Source organism: Mastigoproctus giganteus, chromosome 4 (assembly GCF_048544385.1).
Source record: "Mastigoproctus giganteus isolate SK-2022 chromosome 4, ASM4854438v1, whole genome shotgun sequence".
Classification (NCBI taxonomy): Eukaryota; Metazoa; Arthropoda; class Arachnida; order Uropygi; family Thelyphonidae; genus Mastigoproctus; species Mastigoproctus giganteus.
In genome coordinates, this window is record NC_143578.1 from 2138873 (window position 1) to 2166745 (window position 27873).

General features: G+C 35.1%; 1 protein-coding gene across 1 annotated transcript in view; it reads right to left on the minus strand.

The window, feature by feature from the left end:
• The window catches only part of mms4 (Methyl methanesulfonate sensitivity 4), a 219978-nt gene that overhangs the window by 117239 nt on the left and 74866 nt on the right, over positions 1-27873 (minus strand). Inside the window, exons 4-6 of the mRNA XM_090371307.1 lie at positions 23996-24178; positions 11617-11787; positions 4020-4112 (exon numbers count right to left, since the gene is read on the minus strand). Coding sequence (XP_090227433.1) covers positions 4020-4112; positions 11617-11787; positions 23996-24178 — 447 coding nt within the window. The remainder of the gene's footprint in view (positions 1-4019; positions 4113-11616; positions 11788-23995; positions 24179-27873) is intronic.

Below are 27873 nucleotides of genomic sequence, written 5' to 3' on the forward strand. Positions count from 1 at the left end.
TACACACTACCTTCTGTGTAGCCATCCCATAATCCAGGGTTTTTCAAACTTTTGTAGCTGTAGAACTTTTGCAGATGCCTTCTGCAGAATCCTTTTGCAAATCTAAATCTTCTGTGAACCCTAATATCTTTAGCAATAAATTAAAAAAGTAATATATGCATATAGATTAAATATTTGTAAAATAATAAGAGAAGTTTACCTCAATATAGTAAACTTCTCAATACAGAAAACAGGAAAGTTTACCTCAATATAGAAAACAGGAATGAAAATTACCAAATAGGGTTGCGCATGAAACTTAAATAGGGATTATTAGTCTTCGCGCATGCGCATAAAAGCCCAAGAATCAGAGATCAGATATGGCCGATGAACATTAACAGAATTTTCGTGTAATTTAATTTCTACAGTTTCTGCAATTAATTCACGTATAATTATGCTGGATACTAAGTATTTTGGCCTCGTTAAATAAAAAAGTATGTTTTTCATTAATGGCATGAAAGGCTAATTCTGACGCTGCTGAACGAGACGAACTGAGGCCACATGTTGATTAACACGAATATTCAATGGAAAATGCGTCAAACCCTGGTAAGACGAGTCACAATCACAGCAAGAAATGTTGTATACCAGGTCATTAATTTGTGTTGCGAACGAGGAAAAGACTGAGCGATTGTTCAGTATAGTGTGTAATCTCCATATTGGCCTGGCCACAATTTTAAATTCGGTATCTTTAAAGAATCTGTTAAGCTGTTTGTTCCACATATGGGACAGAAATAAAGTATTTTTTGATACTTTATTGTTGGTTGGTGTAGTATTTTCCATCCTATCCTTAGCTTGTACCCTAATTTGGTTTATTGTAGTAAGGGGATAACCCCTGTTTAAGAATCTGCTGGTTAATATTTGTATTTCTGAGCCCAAAGCAGATTCTGTCATTGAATATTTGTAGGCATTTACAAATTGATTAAAGATAATCGATCTTTTGTAGGTGAACGGGTGACAGCTGTTATAATGTAGAAGCATACCGGTGTTTGTAGGTTTTTGATAGATGTTAAATTGGATTTTATTTGAGTCCTGAGTAAGCGCAAAATTTAGAAAATTTAATGACTTTGTATCTGTATCCTCCCTTTCCAATGTAAATTTGAGTCTAGAATGGATATTTTTAAACAAATGTAAAATGCCTTGGATAGTACTACTATCAGTAATAACTAGAACATTGTCTAAATACCTCCCATAGTATGTGATACGGGGTCGAAAAGGCATCAAATGTATATGCTCAATCAATGAGAGATAATCTCCGATATAAAGCCACTCAAGCTCAATCCCATTGACAAACCAAAAATTTGTTTGTACACTTTGTCTCAAAAGGTGATATAGTTGGCCTCAACTAACAGTTTAATAAGTGAAAAATTTCCTTAATAAGAAGTTTTGTATAATTAATCGGTATTGAGTTATTATTTAACATATCCCAAATAATATCTAACGTGTATTCAATGTTTACATTCGTCTATAATGAGGTAACATCTAGTGAGAATAAATTGTCATTGTCGCCAAGTCTACAGTCCTTAAGGTTATTAAATAATGTATTGTAGTTCTTAATCCCAAACTGTATCGCCAAATTGTATGGCCAAGGATGAAAATGCCGAGTTTCTGTAGGAAACAATAGGCTAAATAGGAAATCCAGTCTTGTGTAATTTTACCTGACCGAAAAGTGTAGGAATATTGTATGTTCTGGCATTCAATTCCTTTAACTGAGCCATAGTAATGTAGTCGTTTTTTCGATACATGGTTAACGTTTTATTGTATTGATTGACTAAATTGGTAAATAGTGCCGGGTCTACTTCAAAATAAGTGGAGGTATCTAAAACAACTGATTCTAACTTATTAATATAATCAGATTTATCGAGTATTACCACTGTACCTCCTTTATCTACCCTCTGTATAATAATGTCTTTATTTTCCCGAAGTTGATGTAAAGCTTACCTGTCATGTGTATTCAATTTAGGAAGTCGCGTTTCTTTTATGTTATTCACCGCCTGGTTAACTTGTTGAATAAATAAATCTTTTTATGGAACATTACAAAGTCCAAATTCAATATCAATTATGCACTATTTTTTTAGGTAGTTTTCAAGGTGGTAAATTATAATTTAATCCTTTGGATAAAAGTGAAATCTGGTGTGCGATAGTGTATAAGGAAAGATTTGTAACCTGTTGATATGTCGGATCATTGAATGCTGGGCGAGGGGGTGTTCGCGAACTAGCTGACGTATTCTGTGGTAGCACGTTGTGTGTATGTGGGGGAGAGGGGGGGTTGTCAGCCAACTTATATGCATTTGGTCGCAAGCCCGCAACAATGTGTTAGAATTCGTATGAACGTGTCTTGACCCTAATGTTTGTAATTTGTTAACGTGTCTGTTTTTTTATATCTGAGACCTGTGCTTCCCATCTCAAATCTATGGAGGTCTTCAATACAGACTAATCGTTAGGATGTAGACAATTTTTTAATTTATCGCAAAGCTTCCTAACCTGGGAAAGGTATTTTTGTTTAATAGAATATCGAGATTTTAAGGCAAGTTTAACGATATTACGCGATGTGGCAAGTGCTAGTTGTTTTATGCCTGAAATTTTTTGATTTAAATTGACAATAGCAAAATTCGGAACGATGTTGTTTTGAAGGCAATATTTTAGAAAAGAAATATGGTAACTTTGGGCCGAACATCTTAATGTTAATTTAGCGTAATTTTGCACCAAGCTGTTCAAAAAAATCCCCCATAATTATGTGTATCGATAGGTTATACCTGGAGAGAAAGGAAGTGAATGAAATAGTCAATAAGAGTTTTAAAAAATGATAAAAATGGATAAAATGAACCAGAGTTTATTTACTACAATAAACCGAATTAGGGTACAAGCTAAGGATACGATACAAAATACTACACCAACTAACAGTAGTAATATCAAAAATTACTTTATTTCTGTCCCATATGTGGAACAGCGGCACAAACAGCTTAACAGATTCTTTAAAGATACCGAATTTAAAATTGTGGCCAGGCCAATATGGAGATTACACACTATACTGAACAATCGCTCAGTCTTTTCCACATTCACAACACAAATTAATGACCTGGTATACAACATTTCTTGCGGTGATTGCGACTCGTCTTACCAGGGTTCGACACGTTTTCCTTTGAATATTCATGTTAATCAACATGCGGCCTCAGTTCGTCTCGTTCAGCAGCGTCAGAATTAGCCTTTCACGCCGTTAATGAAAAGCATACTTTTTTATTTAACGAGGCCAAAATAGAGTTCAAATATAAAAGTTCAAAGCAAGAGTTCAAATATAACATATGGGCTGCAGAGGTTGGCAACCAGGCTCCTTAGAGGTCTATAGGCTCTGAGAAGGGGCAGTAAAGTGATTGAAGGGGAAATTTTCATTGTTATAAATGACTCCGGAACTAGAGGCCATAAATTCAAGTTGTAGAAAATTATTTTAGCTAGCAAATTCTTAATTACTGAAATAATTGACATCTTGAGGCTGACGGCTTGATGAAATTCAAAAGTCAGCTGAATAGTTACCTAAGTGAAGAGAGAAAAACACAGATTGTTTATTTGCTTTTTATTTTTATTAATTTATTCATTTTTATTATTTATTTTTTTTGGCTAATGTGGCAAAGGTGGCTTCCTTGCAATACATGGCCAATACTGATACTATTTCAACTCCACCCTTAAGATGGAGTTGATACTATTTCAACTCCATCTTAAGGGTCTCCATCAGGAGAAGAGTAACAAAGGACTGAAAGGGAAAGACACAGGAGAATACACTTATAAAAGTACATTTTAAAAGTCCTCTCTGAAGCAGACCCCTTCCCAAGTTGGATTGTAATATGTTTTAATTTTTATTCTTTCTTAAATCAAGTTTTTATATGCAGTGAACTTTCTCTTTTATAATAAACAAGGTGGTGTCAATGCCCTTTGATTTTCACATTAAGGTAACAAATGATTTAACAATTACTAAGCATAGGAAACCATACCTGTATAAATGCAGAAACCATGTCAATGAATTCAGGGATGCCAAGGAGAACAAGTATTTGGTTTTCTTTAACCAACTGTGTCTTTCTTTCAACCTATTTAAAAAAAAATTATTTAAAATAAGCATCACTTAAAGTGTCTACCAAATAATAGAACAGTATTAAGCTCAGGGCAAAAGCCTCAAGCCTTAATACTATATGACAGCTATAAAAAGTTATTATACGTTTGACACAGACTCTTTTTGTGCACAGCTGGGTTTGCTATTTAGTTATCGATCTCGTATCATGGGGGTACTTTGCAACGAGTTCTCTTGGTATTGCACTACTCCAAATAAAAAGTAATGCTCCAATGGAGAAGAATATTACTTTTTGTTTAAAGTGTATGCCACTACTGAGTCCTGGGTTTTGGTTCCGCTTGGTTGTTGTTGTTGTTGTTGTTATGGGGGTTTAATGGCGCATAAGCTGCTTTGGCTATAATGCACATATTCTTATATTACATAATAAAATAAGACATAAAAAAAAATCAGAAATGATTAGAGTCCAGTTTGCCTGAGGAAGTTAAAAAATTCAGAAATATTTGCTTATTTAAAAATATAAAAATTCAGAAATCTTTGCCTTACAAAGATTATCCAAGTTTGTCTTGTTTATAGTAGAAGCAGTCAATGAGAATGTTTCACAGTCAGATTTATAGAACAATGCGGACACTGTGGTGGAGACTCTGCTTGGAGTCTCAGAGTGGGCAGGTAGGCACTGTGAAGGCCTGAAAAATAGTGACAAGATACATCTATGATATGCGAGATACCAGATTGTATAAGTAAATTAGACAATCTACTTTATGTCATAATGTGTCTGTTTATGAGATGGTTATGGTTATTAGATGCCAGATTAGACATGGGTTCAGAGCAAAAATCTCAAGCTATGAAAGTTATTAAAAAAAACCCAGCCTATGTAGGGCATTCGTTCATCTTAAATAAAAAGCAATATATATAAAGAAATTAATAAATAGCAATATATAAAAATGGAACAGTGCTTTTTAATCACAGTAGCATAATACCAAGGCAAGTCATGGTGAAATGCCTCCACAATATGAGTTCTAAGCACTAGGTAGCAAACCCAGTTTGCACACAGCTGCATACAGAGAGAGAGAGGAGAGAGAGGCTATGCTCAACATGTCAATTATAGAAAAGTTAAAAATTTGTTAAACAGTCAAATTATTTCTGAATGTATCTTATTGATACCATCATTATTATGAAACAATATGAATGCAACTGGGAACCCCCAAATTGACATCAGAGGTGATATGAATAAACAAAATCTGCAAATTAAGATGCTCAATGAGAATATGACTAAATGAATGACAGAGGTTTGACAGATCATCAGCAATAAGTAAACTACTAAATTGTAAACAAATTAGTATTATAAACAAATCTTGTTGCCACCAGTAAACTCTGAGATAAATGATATAATGCACATTATTACACATTACATACACATAATTAGGTTGAGGCAATGTGGCCCTTTATCAACTATAAAAATATTGGTATGGCTAACAATCATTTTATACTACTTTAAAGTGCTAGAGAATAACTTTCTCCATAATAGAGTGGATGTGGACTCCCTGATGCAATTCACATTCAAGCCCACCACCCATAAATGAAGCACTTCCAACCACAAGCAAAGGCAATAATCATGCATAAGATCTTCATCCTGACTAAACTGTCAATATGGGAGCCTGGAAAAAACCCAAAATCTTAGACTGACTACATGCAAAATTCACGGCATTAATATGTAATTTCCATATGGCACTTGTTTTTGCATGCACACTGACATTTTTTATTTATCCATGACCATGACAACAAAACGTATAAAAAGTACGGATATTTTCTGTTATATTCGTGGTAAATTTATTATGAAGAAACAAAGGCAAAACATTACAACTTCGTGAAGAAGGGGGGGGGGGAATGCATATTACACACATACATTGCAATCAAAAAATAGAAATCAAGAAAAATCCCGCACAAAATTTTCAGCATTTGTATGAAGGAACTAAGAAAATGCACTAAATGAAAGAAAAAACAATTACCTTTTGGAATTCTAGTTATGTGGTATTTGCTTTGCAACTATGCAGATAATTGCTATTTTTGTTAATATAATGTGAACAGCTACAACTAAAAAAATTAAAAGGAAATTTTGTATCCAGATCTTCAGTCTGCTATGGCACCTGTTGCTCATACCTATTTCTTCTCCTCCAATGAATCTTGATACATTTTCATCTGCTTCTGAATCTGATTGTAACAGGAACAATGATATGGATTTTCAAACTGAAATGTTGAACGACTATATTAAAAATATAGTTGTTACACGTTTCAGCTAATGACTGTATTAAAAATGAGAACTAAAACAATTATAACCAATATGAAATCTAAATTAATATTTATTTCCAATTAGATATTATACAGTTGGAAATCACATATTTTATACTAAGTTTCTACTAATTTATTAATGACTGATGTTACTGCTACTTCATTACAAAAAAAAAAAAAAAGTAAGTCAAAAAAAAAAAAAAGTAACATGCTTAAAAAATGCTGCTAGTCAAGTCATTATATATTTGTGTCTGCAATACTACCCAGGATGATAGAAGGGATTACCTGTAAGTAAAAGGAATCTATTTTGTAGAGATAGGATACACTTGAGAAAGGTATAAAAAGGTGGTGCAAAGGTTCTTGGTAGAATCACTAAGGTTAAGCAAAATGCTTAACCTTAGTGATTCCACCAAGAACCGGAGGGTCAGGAATAATATACATATGCATTTACATTTTACTGCAATCCGTATCTGATGATATGGGTCACAGTAATGCTTGCACACACACACACATCTCAAGATTTCTTTTTTATTGTCGCAACAACTGATATTGATATGATATTCTGAGGGTTACTGAGGCTTCAAATGAGCAGGAAGCTAATGCTAGGGACACAAGCATAAATCACTTCATGGGGTATCAGAGTAATAAACTATATAAGAAGACTCAGTCCTCACTGTGTATACAGTAATAACAAATCCATGCTGTGACTGCAGGAGGGTCAGGAATAATATACGTATGCATTTAAATTTTACTGCAATCCATATCTGATGATATGGGTCACAGTAATGCTTGCACACACACACATATCTCAAGATTCCTTTTTTATTGTCGCAACAACTGATATTGATATGATATTCTGATGATTACTGAGGCTTCAAATGAGCAGGAAGCTAATGCTAGGGACACAAGCATAAATCATTTCATGGGGTGTCAGAGTAGTAAACTATATAAGAAGACTCAGTCCTCACTGTGTATACAGTAATAACAAATCCATGTTGTGACTGCCACATTCCTATCCAGATGGTACTGCAATACTTTTTAATCAGTAACTCCATTATTTTTGTTGGAACAAAGTCAAGCTTACAGGCCTGTAATTATGCATGTTACCTTTTGATCTCCTTTTGTGAACTGGAGATACATTCATACATAGGGGACCTACGCTGAATCAATAATGCTCTCATAATTATTAGGTTTGCTACCTCTTTTAATATACATAATTGGATAGATCCAACTGCCCCCCACTTCTGGCATCCCTATCCCTAAATAATTCCTCATATGTAAATGTAGATGCAAAATATCTATTCAGTTTGTTAGCAGCCTGGGTATCATCAACAGTTATACCATTGATATCTAGCAAACCAATGCTATTTATTCCTTTCCTTCTAGTATTCAGAAAAGCAGTCTTCACTACTTTTCTTTGCCAGAGACTTCTGTAATCTGCCTTAACTTGCTTAATTTTATGCAATTAACTTTATGACTTGACTGCAGACTAATTTATGTTGATTGTATAAACTAAGTATAAACTATACTATAAATTTCTGTATCGTCTAATAATTTATAAGCATCAAATGCATTTTATTTTCTTTGCCACCAATCTCATCAGACTAATAACATTGGTCCATCTGACATCCACTCAGGTCTAAACTTTAAACAGTATTTCTTAATTGGTATAAAAAGCATCATTGCTTGTACAATTACTCCTCTGAATGCTTCCCCTTTAGAATTTACTGTTGGCAAAACCATCAGTTGGTCCCACCAAGCAATTTTAAAATAACTGTAAAGACTATTGTAGTCCCCTTTACAAAAGCTTTACTCCTTCCCTTTGCCCTTGACAGTAGTTATCTGCATCTGCAAAATTTTAATGCATGAAGAGTCACTGTTCATAACCAGCATTTTGGAAGGAATGATGGAGAAAATAGAACGGATGGTGGAATCGTTCTTCTAATCAAAAGAGCCTGAGCACAACAAAAACTTTTGTAGATTCAAAATTTAGTAGAAAGCAAATGTATAACAAGAATGTGAGTAATCTATATACCAGATGATTGTGAAAATTATGACGAGAATGTCTATGTGAAGTTGGAATGGGCAAGCAAAGGCAATTTCCATTTGCCTTAATTGACTAGAGCTAATGGGAGGGAAACTCACTATGTGCCAACAAAATTTTTAAATCGACTGGATGATTATTATTTGTTTCAGCATGTTGAGCCGCATGCAGCTCTGTGAACATATAGCCACGGCTCTAACTTTTAGCCCACATGTACGACAAGAGCGGCCCACAGCAGGTGCGGACGGCGACATAAATATAACAATAGTTTCAGCACAAGTTGCAAACACTTCTCAGATTAGTTTGCCTGCACATTGTGAGCATTAATAAATAATATTTCAAAAAATATATATTTTTTAATAAAACACCTTCCCACTCTATTCCATTTCTTAAAAAACTTCCCCGCCCCTTCCACAGATTGCACTGAGGTGCGGCTCTTCAGATTTTTTTTTTAATTAGATTAAACATGGCTCTTCACTCAAAATAGGTTGCCAACCTCTATACTAGGGGCTAAGATATTCTCATCTGGATTATAACTCACAAATTAGATTGCATCAAAGAGCTGACAATACACAAACCATTAACTGGAAGTGATCATGGAATTTAAGTTTGATAATGAGAAGCAAGGTGGCAGTTACTGAAGAAAAGAAATAGGTTTTAATTTCAGGAAAGGAGATTATGACAGTTCAATGTATTACGTGATCTTTATTAACTGGGGAGACAGCATACAAAGACGAACGCATGAAAATTATGACTATTAAAGTAATAGTCACAGAAGGCACAAATAATATATAACCATGAGAAAATCAGCATGAACAGAATGCCAAAAAGGATGAATAATGAGCTGGTTAGTTAAGTGAAACAGAAAAAGATGTGCCATCTTTTTCTGTTCCAAAGCCCACAACAGTAATAGTACCGTAAAGCCCACAAGTAATAGTAATAATGCTTTTTATACCAATTAAGAAATACTGTTTAAAGTATTTCTTAATTGGTATATTTTTATACCAATTAAGAAATACTTTAAACAGTATTTCTTAATTGGTATAAAAAGCATCACTGCTTGTACAATTACTCATCTGAATGCTTCCCCTTTAGAATTTACTGTTGCAGAAAAAGTTAGGCCGGCAAAGGCTAATTACAAGAAATTGCAAAGAGGGCAAAGAATGAATCAGCTCAGGATCCTTGCATAATGGGTGCAGAAAGTCTTAAATAACCCAGCGGATGTGGATAAATTGAAATGATACTTTGCGTTAAAGAAAAATATGCATGTGAAAGTTTCATTGAAATTATAACAAAAAGTAACGAAACTTACAGAGTCAAAAGTTGATCAGCAATAGTACTACAGAAGATAGGCTGGCAAAAGTTAATTACCAGAAATCAATGGCTAAGACAGCAAAGAATGGGAATAAAGAATTTTTCAAATATATAAATACAAAGAAGAAAAAAATGAATCAGATCAAACCTTTGTGTAATGGATGCAGGAAAGTCTTGAATAACCAAGCAAATGTTGCAGATGAATGAGTGAAAGAACCCATGTGATTAAAGCAGGGGAAACATGAAATTTATGAAATTAACATTGCAAAAGATTTTATTAGAAGAACTTTAAGCAGAGAGTACATTGAACAATTAAGGTTAATTATAAAGGTATAACTAGACTGAGGAAGGATTCCTTTGGATTAAAGAAGTACTAATGTATTGCCAATACAAAAAAAAAAAAAAAGGTTCTGAGAGTGAAGTGTGTACTACTGGCCAGTCATCCTCGCCACTGAAGTCAGAATGACTGGTCATCTGAGTTCAGTTGTAAGGAAAATCATGAAAGAAATGATGAAGAGTAAAAACAGTCATTAGGTGAAAATGAAATTCTGAAAGAAAAACGGCATGGCATTGTTAAGGGAAAATGTTTAACCAACCTGGTTAACTATTTTGACAGAGTCACTCGGAGCAAAGCACTTTACTCAGTCTCATACAAAAGGAACTAAATCAAAGAGGGCTATAAGCTGGAGCATGTTAGAATTATGAGGAATATCCTTAAGTGTATTGCGGGTTGGCTCTCCCAGACAGGAGACAGAGTTATGACCTATGGTTACTCTTCATATTGGACTAATGTAAAAAGTGAGTTCTTCCCAAGATCAGTACTGGAACAACTGTTGTTTCTGATGTGCTTAAATGACATCAACAAATTTGCAGATGATGTCAAGATTGGGAGATTAGTTAAAGCCTAAGTCATCCGGAAGAAACAGCATCAAGCCTTCTTTTCTTCAGGATGATCTATATAGATTTCAGGGATTTTCAAGAAGTAGCAGCAGCTACGTTTTAATGCAGCAAAATCTAAGGTCTTACAATTTGGGAAATAGCAAATCCAAGATAACTTATACATTTGGTGGAATTAAATTAAAAAAGTAGATGAAGAAAAAGATTGGGGGGGGGGGGTTACAATATGCAACCTGAAGTTCTCTGTGCTGTGAAAATAGGTGGCAAGAAGAGCCGAATTGATCAAATGTTTGCTTGTAACAGAGGCCATATTTAGGAGATAATAATCGTGCTGTACAAGGCAACTGTAAGATGGCATTTGGAAAAGTGTCCAAGTAGGGTAACCAAAAAAAAAAAAAAAAAAAAGCACTGAGCTACCTGAAAGAATCCAAAGACAGACAATGTGCCTGATCAGATTAGCAAATGGCATTCGTATGAGGATAGAATTCAAATAAGTTGAATTCAGAGCTTGGCAACTAGACACCTTAAACGACCTTACATTGCTGATGATATGACAAATTAAGTTCAAGCTTCTTTTTTGTTTTCAACAGACATGATTTACAAAAATACCTGCTGGGTTATGTTATGTATTTGGTTTTTAGGAGCATTAGCAACTAAGGCCATATTGCTCTGGGAATATGCGGTGGTCATTCCTTGACCTTTCCGTATCCTCCGTATTTGGTGGTGATGGGCTCGAACCCCGGTCTAATCAAGAAGCGAGTGCTACACACTGCTGCTCCTTCCCACCTGGCTAAGGGGAGAACTACCATTAATACAATGACACTATTACACAAATATACATCACTGACTGATAATTCCTGTAAATAAAACTTCAAAGCTATTTGAATAATACACCTAGATCCATTCTACAAACATTTTTGTATATACATATATATTATGCAGTGTGTGTGTGTGTGTGTGTGTAAGATTAAAAAAAATTTACCTGTAAGCAGTCAGTCAAAGAGCATTCTGAAACTTCTCTATGCCATATAAAGCTATTATCTATGGGTAATTCTTCTAATGAATATCGGATTTCATTGGTTTGAAGCATATTAAACAGGTCACCAATACCAGGATGTTCTGCTAGCTTCTTATCAAGAAATACTTTCATGAACTACAAAAGGACAAATTAGCATACAAAACATGTTTCATTATATATACTGTTAATATAAATTACAAAAATTTTCATTAACAAAATCAAACTTCATCTGTCACTAATTATAACTAATTATTTGTATATATTTTTACTTTCACTATTTATGCCAACCATGGTGCTTGTCTTGTTAAAAGTGAATAGTTAACAGAAAGAGACAATCATTAAAAACTTTTTTTAATGATACTTTCCACGCTAATTTTTAATGTCATTACATCCATGCATCCTCCCCATACATAACATTTTTGATTTAATGGGACCCATCCAGTGGCTGCTGTTTAGATACTATTAGTTACAATTTACTTACTTATCCATTGTTGTTCCAGCTTTTTGCTAGGTTAAAAAAAGAAACCAGTTCTTTCCCTTTCACTCTCACCAGTTCTTTCTCTCTTTCTCTCTCTCTCTCTCTCTCTCCTCCCAGCAAATGTCTCTTCTCTTCACCTCTTCTTGCCATCTTCTTTTCGGCCTTCCTCTTGGTATCTTACCCTCCAATTTCATTTCTAACATCATCTTTGGCAGTCTTTTATCCTCAATTCTCTTTACATGTCCAAACCATTTCAGTCTATTCCTCTCAAACACTTGTAATCGTTCTTCTCCTACTTTCTCTTAAATGGCCACATTTCTTATTCTATCTCTCCTGGTCTTTCCGCACTCACGCACCTCTCAGAGTTTTCATTTCTATCACTTGCATTCTGCTAATATGCTTCTCCTACATTACCCATGATTGTGATCCATAGGTTCCTATTGGCAAATAATAAGCTCTACAGAGTATCATCTTGCACTCCTCAGGTACCTCCTTTCTACAAATTAGATCTTTTACAGAGTTATAAAACACTCTTCCTTGATCTGCTCTTCTATATTACTTAACAAGTACAGGTCACTGTTGAAAAAAGCCGTCAATTAGGGTTGAATTTGGAAGTGTCTGCAATTCTGCCCATAGGAGGGAGTATATGATGAGAGCCTTGTCAGTCAATTCAGCCCTGGAAAGATTGTGCGAGGCTCAAGGGGTAGAATTTTTTTCAGCCTGGTCTGTACTTATTCACAGGAGAGACTGCTTCTACAGGAATGGGATACACTTAAATAGAAAGGGTGCAAGGATATTTGCTGATGCTAGCAAGGCAGTGTTAGGTGGGTCGGAAACCTGCTAGTTTGGGGGGGGATACAAGGACTAAAAGATTAACAGTTGCCACTGGCAGAGGTGAAAGTGATTCTTGCACTGCTTCTATTGGAATGAGTAGCAGATGGAAAACAAGATGCAGGGTATTTCATAGACTGCTGGGAGTCACTGCGGTACAAGTAAACACATGGGTTGTGTTAGGGTAGCTAAGAATAGGAACAGGTGCATGTATACTTGAATGTACACTAATGCTAGGAGTTTGGTAAAAAAATTTGATGAATTTGAGGTATTGCTCAGAACATCAAAGGCAGATATTGTTGGGATATCAGAGACTTGGTGTCACACAGATATAAGCAATGCAGAACTGGAATTTGGGGAGTACAATGTGTACAGAAGGATAGAGAAGATAGGAAGGGAGGAGGGTTATACTATTAGTTAAGAAACACAAAATCCAAGGAAGTGAAACCAGTCGACATTGCTGGACACTGCAGTGTCGAGTCAGTTTGGTGTGACATAAGCATGGGGAGATCAAAATTGAGAGTAGGAGTTTTATAGGCCTAATGACTCTGATAAGTATTACAAGGAACTGTACAGGGAAATATAGAGTGGGCCAGTAAATCAGAGAGTCTTATAATGGGGGATTTTAATTTCCTAGATATTGACTGGAATTTGTGGGTTGGTCACTCACACACACTAGCAAGGTTTTTGTGGATTTATTGGATGATTGTTTTCTACATCAGCATGTTCGGGAGGCAACTAGAGGGAGTAATACTCTTGATCTGATTATCAATAGTGATTCTTCATGCATTAAGAATCTGCAGATAAAGAAACCAATAGGTGGTTATTTTATTTTTTTTTTATTTGGTTTTTTTTTTAGGAGCATTAGCAACTAAGGCCATATTGCTCTGAGGATATGCAGTGGTCATTCCCTAACCTTTCCCCATCCTCCGTATTTGGTGGTCCACGGGCTCAAACCCCGGTCTAATCAAGAAGAGTGTGCTATGCACTGCCGCTCCTGCCCACCTGGCTACAGAGACGGCACCCACTAGGTGGCAGTGATCACAGTGTGCTGAAGTGGGATTTACTTAAAGAGGTAACTACCATCAGGGGTAATGGAAAAGGTTTTTGCTTTCGTAAAGGTGACTACGGTGGTCTGAGACAGTATTTCATTTCTATACGGTGGGACCAACTGCAAATTCAAAATGGGAAGCATTCAAAGAAATTATCTTGGAAGCTACTAGGCTTTACATACCAACTAAGAAATATTGTTCAAGGTTTAGGCCTAAATGGATGTCAGATGAACTAATGAGACATGTGGCAGAGAAGAAAAATGCATGGAATATGTTTTTTTTTTTTTATGTGGAATATGTTTTTTTTTTTTTTTTAATCAAGTCACAAAGGAGATTAGGCAGGCAAAGGCAGATTATGAGAAATCCTTGGCAAAGGATGCAAAGAAAAATAAAGAGTTCTTTGCCTTTGTAAACTCTGGAAGGAAAGGGATGAATCAGATTGGTCCACTGGATATTGATGGTTCAACTGTTGATCCTGCTCAGGTGGCTAACAAACTAAATGAGTATTTTGCATCTACATTCACCCATGAGGAGTTATTCAGGGAGGGGGAATGCCAGAGTTGAGTTAAACTCTGGCAGTGAGCTGAATGATTTTGTAATAACTGAGGAGAGTAGAGGGGAAATTGTTGAAGATAAACATAAAAAATTTACCTGGGGTGGATGGGATCTATCTAGTTTTATTAAAGGAGGCAGCAAAGGAAGTAAGCAAACCCTCAGCCATAATTATGAGAGCTTCTTTGGACTCAGAGGAGTTACCCATAGACTAGAGATGTGTAAATGTGACCCCAATTCACAAAGGAGGATCAAAGGGCAACACAAGTAATTATAGACCTGTTAGTTTAACTTCTGTTCCAGGAAACTTAATGGAGGCACTGGTTAAAGAAGCACTGCAGGATCATCTAGACAAGACTTCAGTTAAAGCTCGGACACAGCATGGTTTTGTTAAGGGAAAGTCTTGCCTGACCAATTTGATTGAATACTATGATGTGGTCACAAAGGAAATGGATGCAGGGAATAACTTTGATATCATATATTTGGATCTTATAAAGCCTTTTGATACTGTTGCACATGGAAGATTGCTGCACAAATTGGAGCAGTGCGGAACTGTAGGCAAATTGCTGCTATGGATAAAGGGATGGTTGAGTGGGAGAAGACAGAGTGGTAATCAATGGACACTGCTCATCGTTATTAGTGGAGTCTCTCAGTGTTCAGTATTGGGTCGATTGTTGTTTTCCGTATTTATAAATGATATTGATGATGGTATATTAAGCTTAATGTCCAAGTTTGCAAACAATGCGAAGGTTGGTAGGGTTGTTAAGGACACTAATGACAGAAAAGTTGAGCAGATGGGCTGAGAGGTGGCAAATGAAGTTTAACATTGACAAACGTAAAGTACTACATATGGTAAGCAGCAAACCCAGAGTGACGTATCAACTCTGTGGTACTACACTGACAGTGGTTGAGAACAAAAAGGACCAGGGGGTAATTGTGCAGGCAAATATGAAGTGTTCTGAGCAGTGTAGAAGGTCTGCAAGAGTAGTTCATAGTGTCTTGTCTATGATATACAGGAATTTTTCTAGCAGGGATAAGGTGGTGATTATCCCCTTATATAAGGCAATGGTCAGGTCACACCTTGAGTACTATATACAAGTCTGGAGGCCTCATTTTAAGAAGGATGTAGGGCTGTTGGAACGAGTACAGAGAAGGGCAACAAGATTAGTGAATGGATTACGAAGAAAGGCTTAAATTTTGCAAATTACAGTGTCTGGAGACTAGGCACCTGCGAGGTGATCTGATTGAGGTGTATTAAGCCTTGGATGGCTTGAGCATGCTCAGTGCTGATGGAATTGTTCCTCTTGCTCAGAATAATTATTTGAGAGGGCATAAATTCAAATTGAGGAAAGACAGATGTAGGATAGATGTGTGGAAGTTTGCCTTTAGCCAGTAGGTGGTTGGTTGGTTGGTGGAACAGACTTCCATCCTTTGTTGTGGAAGTTGATAGCCTAAATAAATTTAAGGCTGAGCTGGACAGGTACTTGGAACGAATGGAGGGGGTGAAATGCGAGCGTGTGTTTTTTTTTTTTTTGTTTTTTTTTTGGTTGATGCTGCATAAGCTTGCTTTCTTGCATCATATGCCTCTACTAATGCTAAGGCTAATATATCGCCTCAGATAAAATGGCACAAAAAATAGATTACTGTATCTATTTAATAGCAAAAGACCCTTTGAACTGGGGTAACAATTGCAACTGACCTTATTCCCATGAAGAGCATGTAATTAGTAGTTACAATTTATAATCAAATAATTATAATATCGGTGTTTAGATACACCATAGATAACTCTTAAGAAACTACAAAGTAGTTGTTGTAGGCATCATTTGCTTTTTCTCATATTGTGCTCTGCCTTCACGACGAGTTGCCATGATATTGCACTACTTCGAATAAGTAACGCTTCACTAATAGAGAAGACTATTGTTGCTTATTCTCGGTTGAGTACCACCACCCAGACAGCACTGTTTCACGGCTATTGGCCGATCATCAGTGGGTGGGCAGGTACCCTGGTATTGCAGACATGACGACCCAGTTGTGAAGATAATCACACAATATAAGAGATGCCAAGAGGTGTAGATGTGGATATTTTAAATAAATAAATGCACAAGGCATAATGCTTTAAGAGTTTGGTATCTATATAATATCGGTGTTTAGATACACCATAGATAACTCTTAAGAAACTACAAAGTAGTTGTTGTAGGCATCATTTGCTTTTTCTCATATTGTGCTCTGCCTTCACGACGAGTTGCCATGATATTGCACTACTTCGAATAAGTAACGCTTCACTAATAGAGAAGACTATTGTTACTTATTCTCGGTTGAGTACCACCACCCAGACAGCACTGTTTCACGGCTATTGGCCGATCATCAGTGGGTGGGCAGGTACCCTGGTATTGCAGACATGACGACCCAGTTGTGATTATCTTCAAAATGATATATCCCAAAAGAGATATATCATTTTGCCTAGAAATCAGAGTGTCACCAAAGATAAACATTGGAGCATAAGAATCCTTTTTGCGAGATATAAGACAAGACGGGTTTTAGAAGGATTGAAATCAACTAAGTTGTCTTTGCCCCACTGGAGAATTACCTGGAGATCGGCATTTAAGGAATTGGTAGCAGATATTCGAGAAGTTGAAGCTGATTGAGCAGGACAAGGTTTCTCAAAATGGAAAGTGGAAAGCAATGTGCTATCATCGGCAAAACTATGGATAGGATTTCCAGTCAATGGAAGAAGGTCATTAATATACAAGAGGAAAAGAGTGGAGGAAAGAACTGAACCTTGGGAGACACCAACATTAGTGGAGAAGTTAGAAGACAGATAGCCATCTACCATCACCCTCAGTGAGCGATCAGCGAGAAAACTGGATAACCAATTACAAAAAACAGTTAGTAAACCATAAGATGGAAGCTTGTTAAGAAGACCTTTATGCCAAATACGGTTGAAAGCCTTTGAGATGTCAAGAGCAACTGCTTGTGTTTCACTGAACTTTTCCATTGAATTTGTCCATAAATGGGTAACATAAGCCAGAATATCACCTATGGATCAACACTCACAGAATCCGTACTGGCGATCGTTGATCAGATGGAAGGTTTCTAGGTATTCAAACCTTCAATACCTAGAAACCTTCCATCTGATCAACTGATTTCCATTTGATTTCTCCATTGCTTTCGAAAGAGTAGAAGTAATTGCAATGGGATGATAATTGGATGGCAGGGATTTGTCGCCCTTTTTAGGAACTGGCTGGATATGAGCAATTTTCCAAACAGAAGGAAAAACACCTTTGGAATAAGAAAGTGAAAAAAAAAAAGGCAGCAAAGAATAGGAGTAAGTTCAGGAGCACAAATGTTGAGATTTCTTAGCATCAAGGATCATCAAAATCCTTCTGACATCCTTTTGACGGAAGACCACAGGAGACAATGAATGGAGCATGTTGGGAATGGTGGTAGGTGTTTTACTAAGATCATTAATACACAAGTTGGAAGAAAATTAGAATGCTAGCAGGTCAGTTTTATCCTTGACTGAAGTGACAACAGAACCATCTGGCTTTGATAAAGTTGGGAAGAGAGATGGGCAAAAGTTGCGGCCAATGCCTTTGGCAAGAGACCAGAATGTTCGGCTACCATTAGCACAAGAAGCAAGTTTTCTACTCTTAGCCTGTTCAAAATCTAGTTTGGACTGATTAATAACTGCTTTACAATTGTTGTGAACTTTGGTGTAGGCAGAAAATGAAACTGAAGAATTGAAAACAAGCCAATTACGATATGCATCGTTCTTCTCTTGAACAGCCTTAGCACATTTATTGGAAAACCACGGTTTAGATAAAGGACGAGATTTTAAAGTGGAGTGTGGAATAAAGGATTCCATTCGTACAAGAATAATTTCACTGACATGATCTGAGCAAACGTTGACATCAGAAGTTTTGAAACAGTAATCCAACCTAGTAAAAGAAGAAATCTCGCAGGTCATCCCATTTTGTATTCTGTTTTCTGGAACAACCTTTCCTCATACGTATTTCCTGGTAATTACAATCTGGAGAAGTTCAAGTGTAATGTCAACAAATATCTTCTTTCATCTTCTCAACCTCCAACCCATTGCATTGTACCAAGTGCTATAGGTTCTAATACCTCTCGTGTTTGGGGTTTTCATAAAAAAAATATGAATGGCAAGTGAAGTGATGCAATAGTTTATCAGAAAAAAAAATATATATATATATATATACAGTAAAATCTTGTTAATGCAAACTCGGTTTATACAAAGTACTCGTTTATATGAAGCACATACCATTCCCCTGCAAAATGTTTATTACAAAATTTGGTTAATATGTATTACAAAGTTCTTTTTCACCCTGTGAGAAATAAATATTGTCATTTTGTATGTTTAATACAAATCTTGGCAGAGCAATCTGATTATTGCCACCGGCCACCTGGCTCCCTACTTCCCAAAGGATGGCACTGACTTGTTAGAAATTAGCTTTGTGTAAACAAAAGCAGTTTATGCGGTAGCCACAACATCAATTGCACTCTGAAAAACATCTTTCAGAGGGTGAGTTGTTAAATTAACAAAAGAATAAAAAGTATTTCTAAGTTGTTTACATGCTCTTCACGGGAATAAGGTCAGTTGCAATTGTTACCCCAGTTCAAAGAGTCTTTTGCTATTAAATAGATACAGTAATCTATTTTTTGTGCCATTTTTATCTGAGCTGATGTCTTTTTCGGAACTTGTGTCTTTAAATTAATTTAAAATTTGTTTATATTAAATCTTATCTAGCAGTGTTATGGCGACAAAATATACGGACAGAATTAAGCCTGGAAATTAAACTAAAAATTATACAAGAGGTTGATAGGATGGAAACAAGCAAAATGGACATTGCAAAGAAATACAACATCCCTTTACCTACTTTATCTACAATACTAAAAAACCGAAAAAGACTTGAAGAAGTGCATGACACTGGAGCAGTGATGAGAAACAAGAAACGAATTTGTGGTGCAAAACACGAGGAGCTTGAAACAAAACTTTACGAGTGGTACCAAGAAATGCGTGCATCTAATTTGCCAATATTGGGTCCGATTTTGCAAGAAAAGGCAAATTATCTAGCTCAGCAACATGGGATTAGTGATTTCAAATGCAGCGGTGGCTGGCTTCAAAAATTTGAAAACAAGAATAACTTGGTTTTGCAAAATGTTTGCGGTGAGTCTGGATTAGTCGACAAAGAAAAGGCTACAGACTGGTTGTGTTCTGTACGGTCCATCCTTGAAAAATATGAGACAAAGGATATTTTTAATCTCGATCAGACAGGTTTATTTTATAATTTGCTGCCAAACAAAACATTTGCTGTTCAAGGAGAGTCTTGTCATAGTGGAAAATTAAGTAAACAAAGACTCATTGTTCTGTTATGCTGCAATTCAGATGGCAGTACAAAACTACGCCCACTTGTGATTGGTAAGTTTTCCAAACCAAGATGTTTTAAAGCAGTTAACTAACTTCCCTGTGATTATGAGGCCAATAGTGCTTGGCTTATGGTCAAAATTTTTCAGTCTTGGTTATCAAAATTGAGCAGAAGAAGGGCTTCAGAAAAAAAGAACATTTTGATGATTCTAGACCGTTGTACAGCACATTCTGACGAGACACTTAAGTTGACAAATATACAGCTGTTGTTTTTACCCCCCAATATCACCAGTTTAATGCAACCACTGGATCAAGGCATTATTTATAACCTCAAGAGAGCATATAGACATATGCCCATCTGATAAGGTACTTGATCCACAACATAGAAGAAGGGAACAATTTTCAGCCAAATTGGAATGTCTTGGATGCTATCCGTAATCTTGTTATTGCTTGGGAAAGTATTACATCAAGTGTTATAACAATTTCTTCAGAAAGAGTGGCTTTGGAGAGAACGTCATCGAAAAACATGGTCCAGCAGACAAATGTGATAGCAACAGTGAGGAATGGAGGAATTTGAAGGAGCATATGAATTTTGTTGGCGAATTTAAAGAGTTTGTGAAGGTGGATGATGAAGTTGCTACCACTGCAACACCAACACTAGAAGAGTTGTTGGGTACCAAACAAAACGATGCTGTTTTTGTTACCAGTGACAGCGAAAGTGAAGATGCGCGCGCGCGCACACTGCCATCTAAAAAAATTGCCCAAAATGCATTGAACATAATAGAGAATGTCTTGGCCTGCAGTAACGTTGATAAAGAAACAACTATTGCATTTGATAACATCTGTGCTGTAGTTTAAAATGCATATAGGACAAAAATTGTGCAAACAACATTGGATTCTTTCTTTAAATTAAATTAATTTATTAAAAAGTTAATGGTTTGTATATTAAAAAGTTAATGGTTTGTCTCCTTTTATAATTATTATAATTCTTTTTACTGCAATACTAAAATATTACAATATTTTCATTTCTGTTAATATTGCTTTTCTCTTAGTTTATCATACAAATAAAATAAAATCTTTATTCCTATTACTGTATTGTTAGAAAAGGCTTTTGTTTTTTTTTATTTTATTAATTTATTTTATTTTTATTATTTTATTTTATTAATTTATTTTTGATATTATTATTATTTATTTTTATTCTTAGATATACAGTATGTACCAAAAAAAAAAAAAAGTAACGGTAAAATAATAATAATAAGTAACGGTAATAACGTTAATACAAAACTTTGTATGAACGAGATTCCACTGTATATATAGATAGGTACATCTTTGGAATCCCTCCAGCATATCTAGTTTCTGTGAGGAGACTGATTATACCACTCATACTTATTCATCCAGCCTACATGAATATAATTATTATTGATCCAATTATATTTATGTAATTGTTTGAATATGTATATATTCTTATTATTTCATAACTTTATTATTTAAGTTTAACTTCAGGTAAGATCCAGTGAATTACTGAAACATGTTCATCGTTATGCCTCAGAAGTGTAAAAATCATCCCAACAAATTTTGCTATGTGTGCATCTCTTTACTAAGTAAATCCCAGTGGCATGCAATCATGACAGATATTTGCAAGATTTTCCAGGTTATACTACTTCTGTCTTCTAGGTAACCAGGATAAGGTTACCTAGAAGACACCCTGACTTCTAATCTCTCTTGGCACAAGCACATTACAAATATTGCTTCCTCTGCATCTAAAAAACTTGGTTTTCTCTTTCACTCTCGGCGTTACTTTTCTTCCAAACAACTGTTCACTCTGTACAAATCACAAATCCACCCTTCCATGGAATATTGTTCCCACATCTGGAGTCATGCCCCCAAAACCTCTATCAGGCTTCTAGATTCCATTCGGGCAGTTAGGTTAATTAATGACTCATCTCTAACAGACTCTCTCTTCTCTCTGTCTCATAGATGTCCTGTTTCTGCTGCATGCCTTTCCTACAGATACTTCCACGGGCACTGTTCTTCTGAATTGGCTTATATAATTCCTGCTCTCTCTTTCAAAACAGTCCGAACACGTTCTGCCACCAGCCAACATCCATTTACTGTCCAACTTCAAACTCACAGAACCAACTTTTCATCTTCCTTGTTTATTCATTCAACTGCTGTTTTCTGGAACAACCTTCCTTCATACGTATTTCCTGAAAATTACAGTCTACAGAAGTTCCAGTCTAATGTCACCAAATAGCTTCTTTCGTCTTCTCAACCTCTAACCCATGCACGGCACTCGGTACAGTACTATAGGTTCTAATACCTCTTGTGTTTGGGGTTTTCATTAGACAAGTGGTTGCTACAAGCGTTTGTCTAAATAAAGCGTAAGACCCGCCCGAGGCCATCATCCCCACATGATAATAAGCCTACCACCTTTATTCTCTACTATTCGGGCATGTCGGGCCAGATCTCGAAAATCCTCCTTGTATACCGCATAAATTCCATACAATTACCTGGTAGAAGCTTGCATTCTCTGGTTTCCAACATGAAAACTCCAATCACCCCTCTTTTGCGTAGCGGAGTGGTATACCGTGTAACTTGGAAAGATTATGGCAGTTTCAGGACCTCCTTGCAGAGCATAGCTGATCAATTCACCTTGGTGACGCTGACCACTCCACACTCACGGAACATTTCTGTTCGACCCACCATGACCTTAACCCTAAATGCGATTACGAAGTGATTGACCAATCCCGACACTTCTGCCACTGCCTTTGGCTGGAATTGTTGAACATATCATGCAATTCAAAAATCTTGAATCGCTGCAAGGGCACGAGGATACACCCTATCTTGGAATCAACAGTCTTGAAGCTTGATAAATGCTGGTAGCAAACCCACATATGTCCATCTACCAATAATGAGCACCAATCTAGTAGAAGAATGACGATTTTGAAGCCATGTACGCATCAGAGAATGCACAGCTCTTATATCTATTGAAATTGTATTTATAACGTCCATATTCTGTTATAATCTGTATACGTTTGCTGAGGAAGGTGTCCATTTGCCCTGAAAGCTTTATTCTTTGTCATTAAAATTCTAATTACTGGATATATACTGTATTATTTTCTTCTTTAAATTTTTCTTGGATTGAATCTTAAATTTTGGGAGAAGGATGTTGGATACCCTGATATTTGTTAGCCCAGTTTACTTCATAACAGACCTGAACACTGAAACCATAGCAGGAAGAAATCATATCTGCCAGCCATTGTCTGACATGGCCTAACATAATTCTCTTAAATTCAGACACAAAAGTTCATAAAATTAAATCACAAGCTATATAAGGAAATGCAGATGATGTATTAGAAATAATGATAGTTTTTTTTTTTAATTTTTTAAGAATTTTTTTTCAACTATTTGTTTACATTCTAATTTTATTTTTGATAGCAAGTGCAGTCTTTAAGAAAACAAGTTGAGAATAAATTAATATTTAAGCATTTATGTACATAATTTAAATTTTTATAAATTTTCAAAACTCCACGAACATTTTCAAAATACCATGGATTTTCCATTCAGCAGACTGTAGTAGAAAACTCACAACTTCAAGATCCACATGCCTTAAAATTTACTTCTGAAAGGATTAAATACCGAGTTCGGACACAATAAGTAAAAAGCTTCAACGGTAAATCTTAAACAACTTAAAGACAGTAATCTTTGGAGACAAAAAAAATAAAAATAATGAAAGAGTGATTCACAAATCCTATGAACATCAATTTTAATAACCTTACAAAATGAAGGTGGTCTTGATTTGGGTAGCATGATGTCAGCTTTCATTCACTGTTACAATTTCTAGACTGTAATTTCAGGTGTAAAAATAAAGTAGTCTGATAAGTATAAACTTTCCAAGCTATTTTATTTAGTTGCATATCTTGATAGTACTTAAAGGATTAAGTTTTGTAAAAAGATGATTAAAAACTCTTTTGCAGTGATTTAGGGAAAAAAAAAAAAAACACTTGAGCATAGCTTTTTAAATAATTCTAACATGAAACTAACCTTCATACACTCCTTAGGCTTGAAACTCTGCTTTGATTCCTTTTCTGCTTTTTTCAAAGCTTTATCTGATTCTTTCTGTAATGTTTTCCTTTCCCTTTCTTTTTTTAATTCTTTACTTCGCTCAGTTTTCTGTATCTTTTCACTTTTCTTTGAAGTCTGTTTCAATAATTTTGGTGAACTGGCCTAAAAATTTAACAAAATTTCTATTTGTAATATTACAACTGCTGGTAAGTGCCTTTCAAATATAATTTGTATAGAAGTATTATCATACAGTGTGCAATATCAATTAAACTATATATCCAAATGCTTCATTCTCAAACAGATCTCTTATTTATTTACATGGACTAGTTACAAGGCTGATTGTGATTAATATTAAAATAAGTTAAAGAGTCAAAAGAACATATTAAACGATGCAATTCAGCAAAATATGATTACAGTTGATAGTTAAATTATCAGGTAGTTTTTTTACATTCTAATTTTATTTTTGATAGCAATTTCACTCTAATATTAAGAAAACATTGCATAATTAAAGAAAACTAATGTTAAGCAAACAACTTAAGAACAAATTAACATTTAAAAACATTTATTTACATAATTTCAATTTTTATAAATTTTCAAAATTCTATGAATATTTTCAAAATACCACGGGTTTTCATGCAGCAGACTAATAAAAAACTCACAACTTCAGGATTCACATGCCTTAAATTCTCACTGGTTTGGTTGGTTGGTTTTTTTTTTTAAGGAGCATTAGCAACTAAGGCCATATTGCTCCGGGTTATGCGGTGGTCATTCCCTGACCTTTCCGCATCCTCCGTATTTGGTGGTGACGGGCTCGAACCCCGGTTTAATCAAGAAGCGTGTGCTACGCACTGCTGCTCCTTCCCACCTAGCTACGGAGGCGCCATTTCTCACTGGTAGTTAAATTATCAAGCAGAGACACAACTGAGTTTAAAAGCAGTATGTTTTCACCAGAAAATTTATAACTGATGGAAAAGTCTTTCAAAATTTTGAAAATTTTTAAAAATAAAAACTTTATACATAAATGCTTTTAAATATTCATTTGTTCTTATTCTGATTTTTCTGCCCATCACATTAGAGATGAAATTAATTCAAAAATCAGATCAGAATTTTTTTTTTTTAGATCACAAAATAATTTTAAAAAAAAGTAAAGAGATCATAAAAATTCATCATTACTCCTTTTTTAATATACTATTTTCTATATTTATTTATCAGCTGCTTCAATTTCATCACCTCTGTAATCAGAAAATCCAAAAATTCCAGATTTTATCTGATTTAATTGGTGCAAGTTTGAAAATGATGAGTTTGGTAACCTTTAAAAAGGTTACACTTGTCAAAAGTTCACATATATCAAGACTTATCAATAAATAAAAATCAGCATAAGGGTAAAAAAATTCTATATTTCATAAAAGTGTATATATTTTAATCGATTTTAAAAATTTAAAAACTGCTGACACATTGTCATTGTCAGTTAAAATCTGACTGAGTGTATATGGCTCAGTCAGATGGGTAAAAGCAGTAAAACGAGTATTTCTAAAACTGGTACAGTCAGATAAAATAATAATAGTAATTGTGACATGTGATACAAGAAAGCGAGCATATGAGCTTATGTAGCATCAGCCAAAAAAAAAAAAAAAAATTACACAACCATTCCCTCTAAATGTTTGTCCAGTTCCTCCTTGAATTTATACGGATAATGTGACTTTTCCGGTGGCTTGGTGTTGCCATGTGAGCACTTTGAGTTCAATTACAATTTTTCGTGGTATAAGAGTTACCATTATTCAGATCTCTTGTATTTGCATGTGGATTCGGGGATGCATGGATTTGTCTAATGTTCGAAATGCAGAGATTACATTATTAGCCTCGTGGTTCTCCGACAAGTTGAGGCATAATGGTCAGTCAATTTTATTTATTTTCATTTTGTTGGTCACATGTTGTAGTTGGCATTTTTATTTATAGGTGTATTTTTCACATAAATTTAAACTAATTGGCATTTTATGTCATGTTATTGGTATTTTATTAATTGGGGATTAGTCTTTACAATTTGGTACTCTTTCCGATTGATCATTATGAGTAGCAGCGATTGACATGATTAGTCGGCTATGTTAGTCTTAGAGTGATTATCCTCAACTTGCTGCTGTTTTAAAATCAAAAAATGAGTTCCCGTGAACTCGTTTTCCAATTTTAAAACAGCAGCAAGTTGGGGATAAGGGTAAGCACTCCCGGATAACCTGAGCTCCTATTTTATATTCTTCGGCCATATACTGTTCACTTTCCTAAAACTATCATTTTCTCACACCCTGGGCTATTAGTGTAATACGAGGATAGAAGTTTATTTCTATCCTAATTATCTACCTAATTTTGCCTCCGGTTAGCTAAGCTGTTATACTGTTGCTTATAGACACTTCTGCCATTAGCCTTTGTCTACTTTCAACAATGGCCATTGTTGAAATTTAATTTTACATTATTTCATATCTCCCGGCCACCAGTACAATAGAGCAGGGTGGCCAACTTAATTTGTGATGCGATCGACTTTTTTTCTTCAAAATGTGCCGGGATCTACCATCTCAAGAATTTCCTTGCACATGGTTAAAAAGGTTAATCAACACATATTGAAAAATGTTGTTTATAAATTTTTAAATTAAATACAATTCCGAATTCTTATTTTAAATTCATATGTATTTTAATTTATGTGAAGTTTGTCTTCATGTCATCTGCTAAGCTTTCAAAATCGGGGATATGCTGTGATAAGGCCAACCGTAAAGAATCTTCTGTATGCAAGTCAGTAAGAGTAGACCGATTCTTCGTCTTTTTTTTTTAAATACGAAAAGGTCGATTCACACAGATATGTGGAACTAAAACAGCAATTTAAAAATTCACTTCATTTTTTTAAAGTATTTTTCTCGGCAAACATATTTCCAAAAGTCTTTCTGATGACCTAGCTTTTAGGAAGATATCGTTTTGCAATGTAATAATTTCATTTTCAAGTAATATTTTCTCCATGTGAAAAATCACAGTGATTTTTTTTGCAACGTGTTTCGTATCTAAGTCGACCTTAAATGGACAAGAAATTATTGAACAATGTCTGCAATTGTTTTAAAATCACTGAATCTGGTTTCAAAATCATTCCACAACTTTCTCAATTTCAGAAACATATTTCTCACTATTAAATTCAAAAATAGGATACTTTTGCAAATGATCTTGCATATTTGCAAAATGATCGATTTTTTTTTTTCTTTGAGATCCTTAGCCATTGCCAAAAATTGATATTTATATGCAGAAATACTACTAATCAAGTCACCCACATTTTTATTTTTTACTTGTAATTCCAAATTCAGATCACTTAATTTACTGGTAAAATCTGCCATAAAAGCCAGATCACACAACCACACCATATCGTGCAGCTGCTGATAATCATCTCCACTTTGATCGACAATTTTTTAAAATTTCATTGAGCAAATTTCGAAATTTGCTCAAAAAAAGTCTCCTTTGAAGAGTTTGTCCTCTGATGGAATTCACGATTTTGAAAGCTATGTCCATAATACTTTTAGTATTTAATCTTTAATCTTTTGCTGGCTAACGCTTGTTGGGGGATGATACAGTGGTAACAAAAAATCTGGGAATTCGTCATCCTTTTGGCACAATGCAATGAATCTGTTAAGATGCCCCATCATTCCTTTAACTCCATCTGTTGTTATTGATACGAGCTTAAAAAGTAGTAATTTAATTTTTTCAATAAAATTTTTGAATGCGTTAAATATATCAAGACCTCTAGTTCTTTCTTTTAACGAAACCATACCCAGCAGTTCTCTAGTGGCAGAATCATCAAAAACCATACAAATAACAACAAGCAATTGAGC